The 18,593-nt window shown below is 46.9% G+C and overlaps 1 protein-coding gene across 8 annotated transcripts in view; it reads right to left on the bottom strand.

Moving 5' to 3' along the window:
* Kdm2b (lysine demethylase 2B) overlaps window positions 1-18,593 on the bottom strand; it is a 91,188-nt gene that overhangs the window by 67,462 nt on the left and 5,133 nt on the right. For all 8 annotated transcript variants that reach the window (XM_042668910.1, XM_042668912.1, XM_042668916.1 and 5 more), the window contains exons 4-6: window positions 17,691-17,737; window positions 6,205-6,383; window positions 5,795-5,901 (exon numbers count right to left, since the gene is read on the bottom strand). In XM_042668910.1, coding sequence (XP_042524844.1) covers window positions 5,795-5,901; window positions 6,205-6,383; window positions 17,691-17,737 — 333 coding nt within the window. The remainder of the gene's footprint in view (window positions 1-5,794; window positions 5,902-6,204; window positions 6,384-17,690; window positions 17,738-18,593) is intronic.

Raw genomic sequence — 18,593 nt, 5'->3', positions numbered from 1 at the left:
ACTAAGGTTTGAGATAAGAGTCTCACAGACTTTTCTGCCTGGGCTGGCTCTGAACTGCAATCCTCTGATTTCAGCCTCCTCAGTAGCTAGAATTACAGGCATGAACCTGCAGTTTAATTTAAAAAAAAAATGCTAGGCACAGGTGGCTCACACCTGTAATCCTAGCTACTCAGGAGGCTGAGATCTGAGGATCTTGGTTCAAAGCCAGCCTGGGCAGAAAAATCCGTGAGACTTATCTCATATAAACCACCAGAAAACGGAAGTGGCGCTGTGGCTCAAGTGGTAGAGCGCTCACCTTGAGCTGAAGAGCTGAGGGACAGCGCCCAGGCCTACAGTTCAAGCATCACAACTGACCAAAAAAAAGAGCTATTCCATTTTAAAGTAACAATTATGGGGTTGGGAAGTTGGCTCAGTGGTAGAGCGCTTGCCTTGTATGCATGAGGCCCTGGGTTCAATTCCTCAGCACCACATAAGCAGAAAAAACCGGAAGTGGCGCTGTGGCTCAAGTGGTAAAGCGCTAGCCTTGAGCTGAAGATCTGAAGGACAGCACCCAGGCCCAGAGTTCAGCCCCCATGACCGGATCAAAAAAAAAAAAAAAAACAATTATGGAGCAATAATACTGGCATATAATGGTCACTGTTTATAGACAGGCAAAGAAATTTGCAAAGACATTTCTTCATCATCAAGCATTTCTTCAGGGTAGAGAGGCAGGAGAACAAGGCAGTGGCAGAAACGCAGGGTGACATCAGGACTCAGTCAGCCATGCCTATAATTCTCTCTTGTTTCTTTGAGATATTCAACACTAAGCTACATTATGCCCAGGTTTGCTTGCCCGTTCCTTCTCCTACCACAATGTGCATTTGGTGAGAAAGAAGACTTAGTTTTTTTAATTCATTATAGTCTAAGGACTCTTTAGAGAAGTATATCTTGTACTATAAGATAATTAACATAGGGGCTGGGAAGGTGGCTCAGTGGTAGAGCGCTTGTCTTGCATGCATGAGGCCCTGGGTTCGATTCCTCAGCACTACATAAGCAAAAAGAAAAAAGCTGGAAGTGGTGTTGTGGCTCAAGTGGTAGAACACTAGCCTTGAGCTGAAGAGCTGAGGGACAGCGCCCAGGCCCAGAGTTCAGGCCCCATGACTGGACCCAAAATAATAATAATAATAATAATTAACATATATAATCTATGTAATTTTTTTTTTTGGTTGGTCATGGGGCTTGAATTCAGTGCCTGGGCACTGTCCCTGAGCCCTTCAGCTCAAGGCTAGAGCTCTACCACTTGAGCCATAGTGCCACTTCCGGTTTTCCAGGCTGGCTTTGAACTGTGATCCTCAGATTTCACCCTCCTGAGTAGTTAGGATTACAGGCATGAGCCACCAGCGACTGGTTCTTTGTAAATTTTTTGTCTCCCATGTAGTCACAACTACCCCCTATACACCAGTCACCCCCCCCCTTCTCTCTCTCCTTTTTCTTTTTGTCGGTCATTGGGCTTGAACTCAGGGTCTGGGTGCTGTCCCTGAGCTTTTTCACTCAAAGCAGGCACCCTACCACTTTGTGCCACAGTGCCACTGTCAACCTTCCCTTAAATAGCTCAAGCAAAAACCATGAAAATTCTTAAACCTCTGACTACCACCAAACAACATAAACCCTGGTGCCAGGGAGACATCAGTGGTGTCTGTCACCATTTCCCCTTCCATTCAGGAGAGCCGTCATCTGTCTCTGCACTGTAGGTGCCTCCAGCAAGGAAGCTGTGCAATTTCTAGAAACAATGTCATTTAATTAAATTGCACACAACTATTCCACCATCCCAGAGGATTTCATCGTGGTAGGATTTTTTTTTCTTTTTTTTACCTTGATTATGAACATTTGAAAGGCATTCTTTTCTGCTGAACAATTGGACTTTCCAAGGTGACATCTTCTTTCCTATATCAAATCCCCACAGCCAGCGACAGAGTTAATTTGTAAATCTACTTGCCAGCGAATGGACTGAAGATATGTGGGCCTAGAAAACAGTGTATGAACCCTGTTTGGGATATGAGAGGGGATCTTAAACATATTGAAAGAGCTTACTATGGGCTGGGAAGGTGGCTCAGTGGTAGAGCGCTTGCCTTGCATGCCTGAGGCCCTGGGTTCGATTCCTCAGCACCACATAAGCAAAAAGGAAAAAAAGCCGGAAGTGGTGCTGTGGCTCAAGTGGTAGAGCGCTAGCCTTGAGCTGAAGAGCTGAGGGACAGCGCCCAGGCCCAGAGTTCAGGCCCCACGACTGGACAAAAAAGAAAGAAAGAAAGAGCTTACTATTTAAAAGAATCGTGGTTGGGAATGTGGCTTAAGGGTAGAGTGCTTGCCTAGCATGTACAAAGCCTTGGGTTCGATTCCTCAGTACCACTTAAACAAAAAAGATCAGAAGTGGTGCTGTGGCTCAAGTGGTAGAGTGCTAGCTTTGAGCAAAAAGCTCAAGGACAATGCCCAGTCTCTGAGTTCAAGTCCCAAGATTGGCAAAAAAAAAAAAAAAAAAAGAATCTCAGAAGTGGGTGCTGGTGGCTCACACCTGTAAATCACAGCTATTCAAGAGGCTGAGGCCTGAGGATCCCAGTTCACAGTCAATCCAGGCAGTAAAGGCCATGAGATTCTTATCTCCAATTAACCACCAGAAAACCAGAAGTGGTGCTTTGGCTCAAAGTGAAAAAGCAAAAAAAGCTCAGGAATAGTGCCCAGACCAAGTTCAAGCACCACCACCACCACACCAACAACAAAAAAGAAGAATCTCCGAAGATACTGCAGGCAAGACAGACTTTAACTGATACATACATCACTCAGTGCTATCTTCTTCCAAAAAATATGTTCAGGTGTCTTCCCTTCTTTTTCCTGCTCCCTCTTTATCTAGTCTAGGCAGTGGCCTATTTCAACCTTCTTGGTCCTACACCCTCCAATCCACATTGTAAGAAGATTTTGTACCATGTAAACCTAAAGGCATCCCTCCCTGCTTAAAATCTCCAGAGGGAACCAGATGTGATGGAATACTCCTGTGGTTGGCTGGTCCCAGCTCAGGAAAAGGAGGATCACAGTCTGAAGCCTGCCTAGACAAAGTTAATACAAGACTGTATCTGAAATACAAACGAGCAAAAGGTCTCGGAGCCTGACTCAAGTGGCAGAACACTTGAGCGTGTAAGGTCTTAATAAAATATGGGGAGAGAGCCGGGCGCCGGTGGCTCACGCCTGTAATCCTAGCTACTCAGGAGGCTGAGATCTGAGAATCATGGTTCAAAGCCAGCCCGGGTAGAAAAGTCTGTGAGACTCTTATATAAACCACTAGAAAGCTGGAAGTGGTGCTGTAGCTCAAGTGGTAGAGCACTCACCTTGAGCTAAAGAGTGCAGGGACAGTGCCCAAGCCCAGAGTTCAAGCCCCACGACTCACCAAAAATAAGTAAATATAAATAAATAAATAAACAAACATATATATATATATATATATATATATATGGGGAATATGGGGAGAGGTTTCCAACTGTTCTCAGGGAAAATTGGGGCATTCTAAAGGAAAATTGGGGCATTCTAAAGGCAAACTGGGGCATTGGGCCTACACTGTGCCTAATGCCCACTACCGGTCAAGGGTGCTTGCCCATGTGTCCCTAGTAACCAGCACTAGTCAGATTCCTTCACTGCTGTGAAGAAATGACTCACAGGAGCCATCAGTGGATGGATCAGTCCATGAGAACCATAATCTGAACCCTAAGTCCATTCTCACAGCTATCCCCTCACCCACTACCCTTCCTCCATCACTGCCTACAGCTCCCCATCTCCTGGGTTGTCTAAAGCCCAGGTGAAATGTCTCCTCCAAGAAGCTCTCCTGATGACAAGAACCGGAAAGCATTGCTCCTACACGTGCTCCCTGCCCAAGACTCTTTCCCTTCTCTGATCACTACAGCCTGCACCATGAGGCACTATTATCCATAGGGTGGGGGCTTTAGTCTTGTTCATCTCTCTTTCTTCCCCAGTGTCCTACATTGAACCTAGGGCCTCCCACATACAAGATAAGGGTTCTACCACTTCAGTTACAAACCACAGCCCTTTTGCTTCTATGTTGTTTATAAGGTACAGTGTCAGTAGTTTTGCCTAGGCTGGCCACCAACTCATGATCCCCTGCATCTGACTCCTAAGTAGCTGGCATTACAGGTGGGCACCACAACACCTGGTTTTATCTCTTTACTTCCCCATCCCAGGTACTATGTACATTTTTCTTTGATCCAATCAGAATAGAATAACCCAGTCTCTACCCTTTTTTTTTTTTTTTTGGTCAGTTGTGGGGCTTGAACTCTGGGCCTGGGCGCTGTCCCTCAGCTCTTCAGCTCAAGGCTAGCACTCTACCACTTGGGCCACAGCACCACATCCAGCTTTTTCTGCTTATATGATGCTGAGGAATCAAACCCAGGGCCTCATGCATGGGAGGCAAGCACTCTACCACTGAGCCACCTTCTCAGCCTCAGTCTCTGCCTTTGATACAGCCGAGATCCAATGGATGCATGGATCTTCAGCTTGGAGAGGACAAAATCTATGACATAACAAGAGAAAGAGAGGGAGAGAGAATGAGAATAATCAATGAGAAGCCCAGGGCCTGAGGACTGGCCTTTCGTACAAAGCTTGGCACGCAGTAGGCATTCAATATGCACAGAATGGAGGGCCAAGGGAGTGAAAAGTTCACAGGAAGCACGTCCTGGGGGCACTGCTGGAAGCAGGGCCGAGCACGGAGGCTAATGGATCCAGGCTGCCAGTGCCAACTCTTCCAGATACTAGCCCTGCCAGCAACTCCTTCCCCTTTTAGATGGCTGGAGCCCCTACCACGAGTTCCTCCTCTTAAGGGCCCATTATTTAACCCCCTGAGCTGGAGGAGGCCCATTGCTGCACCTACCCTGGTTCAACAATCAGGCTCAGGATGTACTCATTAGGCTGCATGTACACAGATAGCTGTTCACAACCATCCTTACCCTCCCAGCCCTATCAATCTTCTGCCTGGAGACCACCATCTAAGACACTTCTGCTGACTAAGGTGACCCTGAGATTTTGTTTGGAAAAGGTTCCTGTGAATCACAGGTCTTAGGTCTGGACACCAGACCCCTTCTTATCTTTGCCAAAAAATGTATATCAAGCCAGGCAATCCTAACTACTCAGGAGGCTGAGATCTGAAGATCATGGTTTGAAGCCAGCCCAGGTAGGAAAGTCCATGAGACTCTTATCTCCAAATTAATCACAGAAAAATCCAGGAGTGGTACTGTGGCTCAAGTGGTAGAGTTCTAGCCTTGAGCAAAAGGAGCTTAGGGACAGTGCTCAAGACCAGGATCGGCAAAAGAATACATAAAATACACACACACACACACACACACACTATATATATATATATGTACACATAATGTACTGTGAGACCCTCTCCTGGAACACATGAAGGGGAGGAAATAGACCACTGTGTGTGTGAGTAAATACACACTAACACTGATCTCCCCATAAACACATAATATACACAGGAAGGCATGCAGAGGTGCCTCCTTCCCTATTCTTCCTCAGATCACCACTCTGGAGGAGCTAAGGGATGGAGGGTCTGGTCCAGTGCAGGACTGTATCCTGCCCTCCAGGAAGTAAGATGACAGGCTGTCCACATGAAGGATCCCATCCTCCCCTCCCACCCTGGGAGCAGCAGTGCTGAGTCCTTCAGCCCTGAAGGGGGTCAGGCACGGAGGAGCACCAAGCCCTCATGGATCAGGACTAGGACTGCCCACCCGCACTGCCAGCCCAGCCATCTTACTTCTTCACTTTGGGGTACTTCATCTCCGCAATGGCATTCGTTGCTTCTGTCTGCTTCTCCTTCAGGTGCTGTGGCCACATGTTGTCGACCCAGTCTACCAGATCCACCTGAAAGCCAGGCCACGTTAGTGCTCCCCTGTCTGCACCCAGACACAGTCAGAAGCACATCAGCCTTTCTGCTCCAGGCCCCTGAATGCTCTGGACTGATTTCCTCACCACTTCACCCCTTCCTGCAGTCTCAGCGTGCCTCGGAGCCAAAACCCTGGTCCCAACACCCCCTCTAAACCCTTCAGGCAATGAGCCTTGGTCTCACCCATTCCAGCGATTCTATCTCAAAAGACATGCTAGTCTGGAGCCAGGCAGCAGGGGAGGCAGGCTGGGTTGCAAGAGAGGTGTGGAGCTGGGACTTACCACAGTGGGACGCTTGACCAGGTGCTCCAGCTTGGTGTGGCTGAACTCCAGGCTGATGACGTTGTAGAGCTTATCCCGCTGCGCCTCAGGCGTCTCGTAGTATCGCACAAACTGGGACATGCTCATCTCTGTGCCCTTCTGGGTGTTCACGTCCATCACGTCCACCAGTCGCCGGCTCCCTGGGGGCACGGGGCACACGCTGGTCACCCCTCAGGGCTCCCTATCGAGCCTAGGAGCCTCCTTACTCTCTGCACTTCTCCTTCACATCTGCCGAGATGACCTCAGCGCCTTCCCAAGTGTGAATCTTCAGCCTTCCTTTCACACTCGTGCTCTACACTGCTCCAGAACTGACCATGAACACACCTCTCTCCCTGGCCCCTAAACCTTCAGTAGTTCACTATTGCTTTAAAAAAGAAAAAAAAAACTCTTAACAAGGAACTCAATGCTTTTCTGTGTATTCAATACTAGGGCAGTATTTATCTCTGCAGGTTTTAGAAGTCTCCCTGCTTCCCTCCATGAAGCCAGCAAAGTTATTTGGTTTCTCTGACTTCACCTATAAAGGGTAGCCAAAGGAAAGAGAGTAAGTGCTGCCTGTGGCTTACCCTTGTAATACCAGCTAGTCAGGAGGCTGAGATCTGAGCATCACAGTTTGAAGGCAGCCTGGGAAGGAAAATCCAAGAGATTTTTTTTTAAGGGAATCTTAAACCTTTTTGCATTCATTGTATTTGCTTGTCTGTGGAATTCAACTAAGCGTTATCAGTGCTTCCACCAATGAACGATTCTAGGAGCAGTGTTTTGAGAGGGGAGAAACAGACACAAAGGAGGCTGCCAATTCCCAGAGACTTCTTCAGGAAGTTGGCACCTCCTGGGTATCTCTCAGAATGAGCATTACAATTGCAGCAAGAAACTGATCACATGGTCTGAGAGGCCCTAACTCTCCATGAACTCAGTGACAAATAACAGTCCATTGAAACTTAGGAATAACAACAGAAAATAGGTGACCTCTTATTCACAGCTACCTCAATAGGTTTTTGGTACATTTACCACTGGTCAGCAAATGACAGCCCCAGGACCATCCACACCACTGTGTGCTCTTGTGTAGACCACAAACTAAGAATGGATTGTACAGGAAATCAAAATAAATTTCGTGATATGCAAGTCAGGTGACACTCCCTTGACCTACATGGAATGCTCACCTGGCCACATACCCATTTCCCTATCACCTAGGGCCAATTGCGTGCTACTGTGACAGAACCCGGTAGTTGCAACAGAGAGCACATGGCGGTCAAAGCCTGAAATGTTTACTCTGCCCCCTTCTGAGAAAGCATGCTGACCCTTGCACTCAACAAAGCTCTTGTTGAACTTGGATACTGACATGGGCTAGCAGTTTCATCCCATTGCCTCTTTCATGCCAGCTCAGGGCACAGAACCTGCCTGTAGCAGACCTGCAGCCTGTATTTATTGAGTAAACTGCCTTTCACACAGTAGGAAGAGTAGGAAGAGGACTAAGTCTTTAGGACCTAGATGTTCTATCCTTCAAATTCAAGATCTGCTTTTCCCAGTAATCCTGGAAGTCAGGTAGGAAGGTCTCCACCAATGAGGAAAGCAAGGGATGGGCCCTATGTGACTGGCTCAAGTTCCCTGGATTATCTTTCCACCAATGACAATTAACACTTACTGAGCTCATCAGCAGGCACAGACTCTACTCAGGCATTCTGGTCACCCATACCATGGGTGAGAAACTGATCTCAGATAACCACTTGGCCAACACACCTGTGAATTAACTGCAGGGCTAAGGTTTGAAGCTAATTCAGTTGACTGCCACAGACCAGGCTCTTAAGTCAACCCTGGAATACTGTATACTCAGATCACAGGCGCTAGGGTTGAACACAACTTGAGCCTTCAGCAGCCTCAGCTCTCAGGGGCCTACCCCGCCCCCCCTCAGATCATGGGCAGAAGACCCAAGGGAAAACAGCCGTGTTTACACAGATCCACCAGGGGGCATCCCTGGCCTTTGCTGGAAACTGTGGATGTGATCTTGACAGTGCACGTCCTTCCTTAACCAGGGGACTGGGAACAAGTGAGCTCCTCTTGAGCATCTGGGAGAAATTGCTATTAGTACCTTCTCCCTCTCTGGCCAGATTCCGACTTCTCCCCACCTCTTTGCCTCTAACCCAAGTTCAAAGCCAAGTTAGGGAGGTAGGAAATAGATACAGTGTCCTAAAATATCCATCTCCCAAGTTAGGTGCAGGTGGCTCACACTTGTAATACCAATTAGTCTGGAGGCTGAGATCTGAGGATTCCAGTTCAAAGCTAGCCTGGGCAGTAAAGTCCATGAGACACTTATCTCTAATTAAGCACCCAAAAAGCTGGAAGTGGTGCTGTGGTTCACATGGTAGAGCACTAAGCCCTGAGCCAAAAAGTTCAGGGATAACAACCAAATCTTGAATTCAAGCCCTAGGACTGGCACGAAAAAAAAAAATCTCTATATTCCCAGAGGCTCCTGCAAGTTAGCTTTGCAGGCCCAGCTGGGCTGTCTCTAGTAGCATCATGCAGTAGTTACAAGTCACAGGTTCATATCCCAGCTGGGCTTCAGCCTGTGCCTTGGGCCTTAGCATATGTGAGCATCGGTTTCCTCTGCTGTAATAGAGGGCAGAAACAAGAGCCTAGGTATGTATGGTTGTGAGACTTAAACGAGTTAATGCACAGAACATAGTCTGCCAGAAGGAAATGTTATCTAGTCAACCCAGTTCATTTATAACTACAACAGTTTGAGGAACTCCCTTAAGGTACCCAAACCCAAGAATGCTCATGTCCCTTATACAAAATGACAGTTTGCAAAGAACACAGGCAATTAAATGAATTAACTCATGTACTTATAATACCTAATGGAAATGCAACATAAACATGCTGATATATTGGTTCTTTTTTTTTTTTTGGGGGGGGGGGTCCGGTTGTGGGGCCTGAACTCTGGGCCTGGGTGCTGTCCCTCAGCTCTTCAGCTAAAGGCTAGCGCCACTTCCAGCTTTTTTCTTTTTGCTTATGTGGTACTGAGGAATCAAACCCAGGGTCTCATGCATGCAAGGCAAGCACACTACCACTGAGTCACCTTCCCAGCCCCGATATATTGTATTCTTTAGGGAATACTAGCAAAAGAAAAAAGATGGTATATGTTCATTCCACATACATTGCTTTTTCAGATATGATCAACTCATGATGGGTTGAATCTCTGGATGTGGGGGGTCTTACTACACAAGCAGGGAAAGTCAGGTGGCAGGAAGTTTATGCAACTGCCTGACGTCAAAGCCAGTTAACTCTGTGCCTGCCAATCCCATTAGACTGACCAGTTTGGATTCTAACACATCATCAGAATACCTAACTAGGGCAAGGTTTTTACGGGGAGTACTCAAAATGTTCTAAAGTTAGTGGTGGTAATAGTTCTGAAACTGTAAATATACTTTTAAAAAAGTGAACCATATCATTTAGTTGGGGTATATGCTATGTGCATTATAGCTAAATAAAAGTCTTGTTTTAGAGGTAGCAGGGTTGGGGGCAGGGTCAGCCCTAATCTGCCTTCCCCAGCAACTGCTGACAGGCTTGCTCAAGGCAATTTCTAAACTAGGCACAGGTCACTCATGCCTATAAATCCCATCTGAGGAGGCTAGGAGCTGAGGATCTCTATTTGAAGCCAATCCAGGCAGACAAATTTGAGAGATTATTTGAGAAATAACTAAAGCAAAAAGAGTTGGGGTGTAGCTCCAGTAGTAGAGAACCTGCCTAATAAGCAGAAGACACTAAATTCAAACCCTAAAACAATCAACAAACAAATAACAGGCTGGGAATGTGGCTTGGTGCAGAGGACTTTAACTAGCATGCATGAAGCCCTGGGTTCAATTCCTCAGTACCACATAAACAGAAAAAGCCAGAAGCAGGTTGTGACTCATGTGGTAGATCTCTAGCCTTGAGCAAAAGAAGCTCAAGGACAATGCCCAGGCCCTGAGTTCAAGCCTCAGGACTGGCATGCATAAACAAATAAATAAATACAGGGCTTAGAAGGTGGCTCAGTGTTGGAGTGCTTGCTTTCCGTGCACGAGGCCCGGGGTTTGATTCCTCGCCACCACATAAACAGAAAAAGCCCGAAATTGCCCTATGGCTCAAATGGTATAGCACTAGCCTTGAGCTTAAGAGCTGAGGGACAGCACCCAGGCCCAGAGTTCAAGCCCCATGACCAAAAAAAATTAATTAATTAAATAAAAAATATAACAATTGGTTTAAGAGTAAGGGTGCAAGCTTCTCTTTTCCTCCTCGGCTCCCTCTATACTGGGCCTTGAACTCAGGCCTCTCCCTCTCACAGCTGGCACTCTATTATTTGAGGCAGAGTTCTACTTCCAACTTTTTGCTAATTAATTGGAGATAAAGGTTCCTCAGATTTGTCTGCCTAGACTGGCTTCACACTGCCTCCTGAGTAGCTAGTATTACAGACATGAGCCACCAGTTCCTAGTCCTCTATGCCAATCTGCTAAGGAATTTTATTTCCACTCTAAAAGTGTTTGGGAGTGGAATAACATGGCCCTAAAAGATATGTTCAGGCCCTAACCAGTGATACCTATGAGTGGGACCTTACTTGGACTGGGTCTTTGCAGATACAGAAGATCCAAAGCCAATGTGTGACATCCATGCACATGTATAGGCTGAGAATGGAGTGATGTAGCCACAAGCCAAGGAATGCTAGGAATTGTAGCTACCAGAAGCTGCAGGAGGCAGGAAGGGAGCCCTCTGGGCTATCCCCTGCTGATAACTTACTCAGGCTCCATAAATAGCAAAAATAACAGGAAAGGACTGTTCTTAAAACTAACTGGTCGGGGCTGGGAAGGTGGCTCAGTGGTAGAGTGCTTGCCTTGCATGCCTGAGGCCCTGGGTTCGATTCCTCAGCACCATATAAGCAAAAAGAAAAAAGCCGGGAGTGGCACTGTGGCTCAAGTGGTAGAGCGCTAGCCTTGAGCTGAAGAGCTGAGGGATAGCCTCTCCAGGCCCAGAGTTCAGGCCCTACGACTGGACCAAAAAAAAAAAAAAACTAACTGATCACAAGGACACTTGTTTAAATTAGCTATAGAGGTCACCTTGTAGCTACACAAAGAGAAAACTGTCATCCTGGGTGACATACCATTTCATCCTCATTAAGTACTGCTGTTGGTCCTTTTATTTCTTGTCTTTAGCCCTTACCATTCTAGTAAACACTTAATAGTCTGGTCTGTCCTGCTCCTTCCTTTAACCGAAGATTCTAGAATGGAGCCTTCCAGCCTCCTGCAGCTTCTGGTAGAGCTAATGGTCACAAGCAGATCACCCCATCAACCAACCAGAAACTGTACTTGTACACAAGAGAAACAGGCAGATTCAAATAGCACTGTGTGTGTGTGTGTGTGTGTGTGTGTGTGTGTGTGTGTGTGTGTGTGTGTGTGTGTGTGTGTGTGTGTGTGTGTGTGTGTGTAAGAGAGAGAGAGAAAGAGAGAGAGTACTGGCCAGTTCTGGGGCTTGAACTCAGGGCCTGGGCTAGTAGCTAGGATTATAGGCTTTAGCCACCAGTACTCAGCTCTGCTGGGTGTTTTTCCAGGTTGGGGGTTTATCTTTCTGGTCACTAGACAGGGTTATACCTACTCAAAGGCCTCTGGTCATTTCTTCAGTTTACCTTCCAGTGGAAGCACCAGGTTGCCAGTGGCTCACACCTGTAATCCTCGCTACTCAGGAGGCTGGGATCTGATCATGGCGGCTCAAAGCCAGCCCAGGCAAAAAAAAAAGTCCATGAGACTCTTATCTCCAATTAACTATTCAAAAAAGCCTGAAGTGACACTGTGTCTCAAGTAGTAGAGCCTTGGGCACATAGAGGCTCAGGGACAATGCCCAGGCTCTGAGTTCAAGCCCCAGGACCAGCAAAAAAAAAAAAAAAAAAAAAAGCTAAGGGATAGCACCTAGGCCCTGAGTTCAAGCCTTATTGCCAACTAAGAAAGTGGGGGAGGGAGATAAAAGTAACTGTTCCTAGTAGCCCTGAGCAGTCAGGAGGCCCACCCTGGGACTACGTGACTGGACACATAAGGATGGACACCGTATTCTTCATTTATTTATTTTTGGGGGGTCCAGTCGTGGGGCCTGAACTCTGGGCCTGGGCGCTGTCCCTCAGCTCTTCAGCTCAAGGCTAGCACTCTACCACTTGAGCCACAGTGCCACTTCTGGTTTTTTTCTTTTTGCTTATGTGGTGCTGAGGAATCGAACCCAGTGCCTCATACATACAAGGTAAGCACTCTACCACTGAGCCACCTTCCCAGCCCCGGACACTGTATTCTTTATAAGTGATAACCATGTTTACTTTGGGGGTAATAACCAGGCCTCTCATCTCCTCCTTGTGACCCTAGGGCTCCTGTGCTCTCTTACTGCCCTCGGTTCCTTCACTTTCTAAAGTGACAAAGGCTACTGGGAGCCAAACCTGGAATACTCCCAGGGCCAGGACCCCAGCTGACCCCACTTCAGTCGGCCCCACCTTCTGATGAAAGGGAAGTCAGAATGGAGATGGACTTAACTAGGCCTCATTCCTTCCTGAGCCCTGGAAAGGGCTGTGTGGAACAGCTGGGACCAAAGAGAAGGTGGAAAAGGCCAAGTGACAGAATGCACAGCCAGAGATTGAGACATTTGGTTCTAAGAATAGCTTCCTTGGTGTGCTGGGAACTCTGTCCAGCTCCCCAGGTGTGGAAGCCACAGGCCACTGGAAGGGGCAGAATGGGAATGAAGGGAAGATAAGAAGTCAGTTCTGCTGGCACAGGGGTTCCATGGATCCTCCAAGAAAACAAATGTACCAGTAACCTGCTGATAGAGCCCTACTAGGATGTAGCTCCCAAAGGGCAGGAGGAACTGTAGGCAAGAAGGCACAGGGCCTAGGAGGCAGGACAAGGCAAGGAGAGATAACTGTTGACTCTAGAGTCTGATGTGTGGTAAGGGATAGCTCTGAACCCAACAGCAGATACAGGAAAGATTCTTCTTTTTCTTTGCCGGTTGTGGGGCCTGATCTCTAGGCCTGGGCACTGTCCTTCAGCTCTTCAGCTCAAGGCGAGCATTCTCCCACTTGAGCCACAGCACCACTTCTGGCTTATTCTGCTTATCTGGTGCTGAGGAATCAAACCCAGGGCCTCATGCATGCAAGGCAAGCACTCTACCACCGAGCCACCTTTCCCAGCCCCTTGTGAGACTCCTTTCTTCCAATTAACCACCAGAAAACTGTAAGTGGATCTGTGGCTCAAATGGTTGAGTGCTAGCCTTGAGCAAAAGCAGCTCAGGGACAGTGCCCAGGCCCTGAGTTCAAGCCCTACATCTGACAAAGTAAAAATTGAGGAAGATTTTTTTTTTTTTAATTTGGTGATAGATTCTAGAAATTCTGAAAGAAGTGAATGTCAGAGAAGAAGGGAACAGGCTATTCCAGAAATGGAGGAGATGGGACATCACAACCTTTAAGTCAACTCTGTGAAGCCAGGTGCTAGTGGCTCACTCTTGTAATCCTAGAGACTCAGGAGGCTGAGACCTAGCAGATCTCAATTTGAAGCCAGCCTGGGCAGAAAAGTCTGAGAGTCCATCTCCAAAATAACCATCAAAAAGCTGAGCTGGGACCGGGCGTCGGTGGCTCATGCCTGTAATCCTAACTACTCAGGAGGCTGAGATCTAAGGATTGCGGTTCTGCCCAGGCAGAAAAGCCCATGAGACTTATCTCCAGTAAACCACCAGAAAGCCAGAAGTGGCACTGTGGTTCAAGTGGTAGAGTGCTGGCCTTGAGTGGAAGAGCTGAGGGACAGCGCCCAGGCCCAGAGTTCAAGTCCCAAGACCAACCAAAAAGAAAAAAAAAAGCCTCACAAACTTTCCTGGCCAGGAAGGCTTCAAACCATGATCCTCAGATCTCAGCCTCCCGAGTAGCCAAGATTACAGGTGTGAGCCACCAGTACCCCACTAAAATCTTCCTCTAGAGCCAGCCATATCCAATTAACTGAGATCCTTTCAGTCTGTCAGTACTATTTCCTGGGAATCGATGAACTCCTTTCTCCTCCAAGTATATATTTGCACACTTTTGGACCAATTATTCTGACTCACCTGACACCATGCTGGCACCTGCCCTCATCCTCTGCACACCACTAAGGTGGCATTTTAAAACACTGGAATTTGGTCACTACCACCTCACACCCACCCGCATGGCCACCATAAAAAACACAGACAATAACAATTGTTGGCAAGGATGAGGAGAAATCCAAGCCTACATCCAGAGCTGATGGGAGTATAAAAGAGCTTTGAGAATCAGACTGCTAGATCCTCCTGAAATCAAACACACCATACACTGTGGTTTAAGTGAAGTCCCCTTAAATTCATGTGCTGGGACCTTAAATCCTCACTGTGGCAGTGTTGGGACAGAGAGTCTATTAGTAGGTTTTTGGACCAGGAATATGGACCCCCTCCTGAACAGATTAATGCCTTTCTCCAGGGCCTGGATTAGTGACAATGACAGCAGGCTGCTTATTAGGCAAGCTGTTACTATACTAGTGTTCCGCCTCTTCCACATGCCAGCTTGTCCCTCCTCTTTCTGCCGTGAGTTGGAGCAGTACATAGTTTCACCAGAAGCTGAGCAGATGCCAATACCTTCCTGCATTTCCCAGTCTCTAAAACCAAGGACTAAAATAAACCTCTTTTCTTTGGAAATTAGTCTCAGGTAAGCTGTTATAGTAACAGCAAACAGATTAAGATGCCAGATGACACAGCAATTCCACTCCTCAATAATTTGCAGCCCCAAGGGAAATGGAAGTACATGCTCACATTGTAACCCACGTGTGAACACTCACTGCACTGCTCAGGACAGAAAAAACCAGACACATCCATTTAGTGGATGAATGGAAAAACAAAATCTGAGCTATCCATACAATGGTCTCTTAGTAAGCCATTCTGGATTGGAGGTGTAGCTCAGTGGTAGAGCAACTACTTAGTCTGCAGAAGGCCCTGGATTCAATTCCCAACACCACCACAACCACAAACAAGAACCACCAAACATGAAGCCAGGCACCAAATGCCTCACACCTATCATCTTAGCTACTCAGGAGGCTGGGATCTGCAAAGCCAGCCCATGCAGGAAAAGTCCTCCAATTAACCAGCAAAAAGCCCAAAGTGGAGCTATGACTCAAGTGACAGAGCACTACTAGCTTTGAGCAAAATAGCTCAGGGATAGCACCCACGCTGAGTTCAAGCCACAGGACCAGCATTAAAAAAATTAAAAAAAAAAAAAAGATTCATGTACCACATGGATGAACCTTGAAAATGTTATGTGAGTACAGGAAACCAATCCGAGAAGGTCCAATAATATTTCATTACACCTATAAACAATATCCAGAATAAGCCAATCATAGAGGAAAAGAATCAAAAGTAGCAGGTTAGTGGTTATGAAAGGAAACAGGGAAAGAACTGGGAAGGTTTATTTCTGAAGTGACAGAAGTCTGCAAATAATAATGACGGTTGTACGTATGACTATTATAAAAACCATGGACTTGTCACTTGATAAAGTTATAATTGGTGAACTTTATGGTTAGGGAATTCTAATTCAATCTTCAAAATGTGTGAAACCTCTTGAAGAAATAATCAAGTTGCATGGCTGCCCCATGTACTCTACTTTTTAATCTCCCCACTGGCTTTCCATCATATAGAGTCAATGCCAAATTCTCTAAGACTCCAGGGCCTAATTGGCCATTCAGCCCATAGCCTCTTAACAGTTCTACCACTTTTCCTCACCCAGTTCTTTCACACACCAAGCTCCTCTTCTCCTCCTGGCTATTGCTAATCTCTTAGCCTAGAATATTCTTATCTTTTTTCTTTTTTTTTTTTTTTGTCAGTCATGGAACTTGAACTCTGGGCCCCGATAGAGGTTTTTGTTTTTGTTTTTTTTGTTGTTGTTGTTGTTCATGGATATTGAACTCTGGCCTTGGGCGCTGTCCCTCAGCTCTTCAGCTCAAGGCTAGTGCTCTACCACTTGAGCCACAGTGCCACTTCCGATTTTTCCTACTTATGTGGTGCTGAGGAATCGAACCCAGGGCCTCATGTGTACAAGGCAAGCACTCTACCACTGAGCCACCTTCCCAGCCCTAGAATATTCTAGAATGTGTAACCTATAGGTGAATTTCCTTCAAATGCCATCTCAGTCGGCTCCTAAGAGGCCCTCCCAATCACTGTGCCTAAAATACATTCTCAGCATGGCTCATCCGTTACTCTGATTTATTTCCTCAAAGCCCTTCTAAAAGATTTATGATTGGCTTCTTTTTATTCAGTGGTAATGATGTTTGAACTCAGGTTCTTGCACTTGCTAAGCAAGTGCTCTCTCATTTTAAGTCATGCTCTGGCCCTTGAGTGTACTCTTTCTTTCTTTTTTGGTTAGTCATGGGGTTTGAATTCTGGGCCTGGGTGCTGTCCCTCAGCTCTTCAGCTCAAGGCTAGTGCTCTACCACTTGAGCCACAGGGCCACTTTTTGGTGGTTTATATAAGAGTCTCTCGGACTTTTCTGCCTGGGCTGGCTTTGAATCTTGATCCTCAGATCTCAGCCTCCTGAGTAGCTAGGGTTACAGGTGTGAGCCACCAGCACCCAGCTACCTTTTCTTTTTGTTATTTTTCTTCAGGTACTAGAGCTCAAACTCAGGGCCTGGGTGCTGTCCCTAAGCTTTTGTGCTTGAGCCATAGCTCCACTTCTGAAATCTCTCAGATCTGTCTTTGACTCTGATCCTATCTCAGCCTCCCACAAAGCTCAGATGACAGGCTTGAGCCACCCGCCTCCCACCTCCTGTTTACTTCTTGATTGCCTGTTGCTCCAAAAGAGGGCCAGGACCTTCTGTGACATAGTTCACAGTCTACCATATAGGCAAGAAGTGATTTTCCACAAAGAATGGAATTATTTCAACTTCCTAGAAGATCTGAAATGCCATCTGCTACTTGTGGACAGTCATCAGCTGTGCTGCGTAGTAACTTGGGGAGTTTACAGGCAGTGCTCAGCACTGAGTGACAAGCCTCAACCCTGGGTCTGTGGAGAACTCTGAGGAAGGAGGAAGAATGATCCTTCCTCTGGAAAGCATAAAAGTCTTTTAGGGGTTACCAAGTACCCAGCGTTTACCCAGCAACCCACAAACAAACACCAAGGAGAGATCAAAGATTGTGTGTTGCTGACGCCCAAGCTGCAGGCTAGGTCCAAATCTGCCTCATAAAACTGTAGCAGCAAACGCCCTCTGATAGGGCTACTCAGGACTTTTGCAATCTGACCTGTTCTCCAGAAGAGACGGTTACAGCTCACACCTGCCTCGGCTCCTCCCATGGAAACTAGCTTTCCCAGGAAGTTTAAAGAATAAATGGGCAGGTGCTGAAGACCTCCTCTGACCTTCTCCTGCTCCCTGCCTCAGCATACCTTTGAGCCACATGCACAGCAAGCAACTTACCCACTAGGAGTTTCACATCTCGGACTGTAAAATCAGGGTCAGGCATCCTGGGGGTACAGAAGCACAAATCATCTGGTGAGAAGCCAGAAGCAACAGAGCTAGCTCTACTTTCCACCCAAGGGAAAGGCATTTTTCCAAGAGGGAATCCTTGCTCTCAGTATGAAATTGGCATCCTAAGGGAAGTCACTGTAGAACAAAGAGTCTCCTCCTTACTGCAAGTGGTAAACCCAACCTGAACCTCCACAGAGCTCAAAACATCCACTATCCACCCCTTCTGCAGGAAGACGGAAGGGGGATGTCAAAGGCCAAACACTTGCTTTTGTGCAGGGTGGACAGCCCTGTCTTGTCTCCTCCCTGCAGAAAATAACTTCCAGAGTTGTATGGAAAGGGGGAAGAACCCTTTAAGTTCAGAGGGGGTCAGGGATGACTTACTCAAGGGACAATGGTGGCTCACACCTGTAATCCTAGTTACTCAGGAGAGTGAAATCTGTGAAGATCACAGTTCGAAGCCATCCAGGGCAGAAAAGTCTGTGAGACACTTATCTCCAATAAACTATTCAGAAAAAGCTGGACATGGCACTGTGGTTCAAGTGGTGGAGTGCTTGCCTTGAGCAAAAAGCAGCTCAGGGACAGAGCTTATTTCCCGAGTTTAAACCCCAGGACTGGCCAAAAAAAAAAAAAGCCACTTGTTTACTATTCCCAGGAATTTGACATTGCCTATATGGACAACAGAATTAGTTAATGAAGATGCTGAAGGTTTCAGTCCCACTCTTAAGAATTGGACTCTTGCCGGGCACTGGTGGCTCACGCCTGTAATCCTAGCTACTCAGGAGGCTGAGATCTGAGGATCTCGGTTCAAAGCCAGCCCGGGCAGGAGAGACCGTGAGACTCCTATCTCCAATA

Source organism: Dipodomys spectabilis, unplaced genomic scaffold (assembly GCF_019054845.1).
Source record: "Dipodomys spectabilis isolate Male_0828 unplaced genomic scaffold, ASM1905484v1 ptg000480l, whole genome shotgun sequence".
Lineage (NCBI taxonomy): Eukaryota > Metazoa > Chordata > Mammalia > Rodentia > Heteromyidae > Dipodomys > Dipodomys spectabilis.
This window is presented reverse-complemented; position numbering and strand designations above follow the sequence as displayed.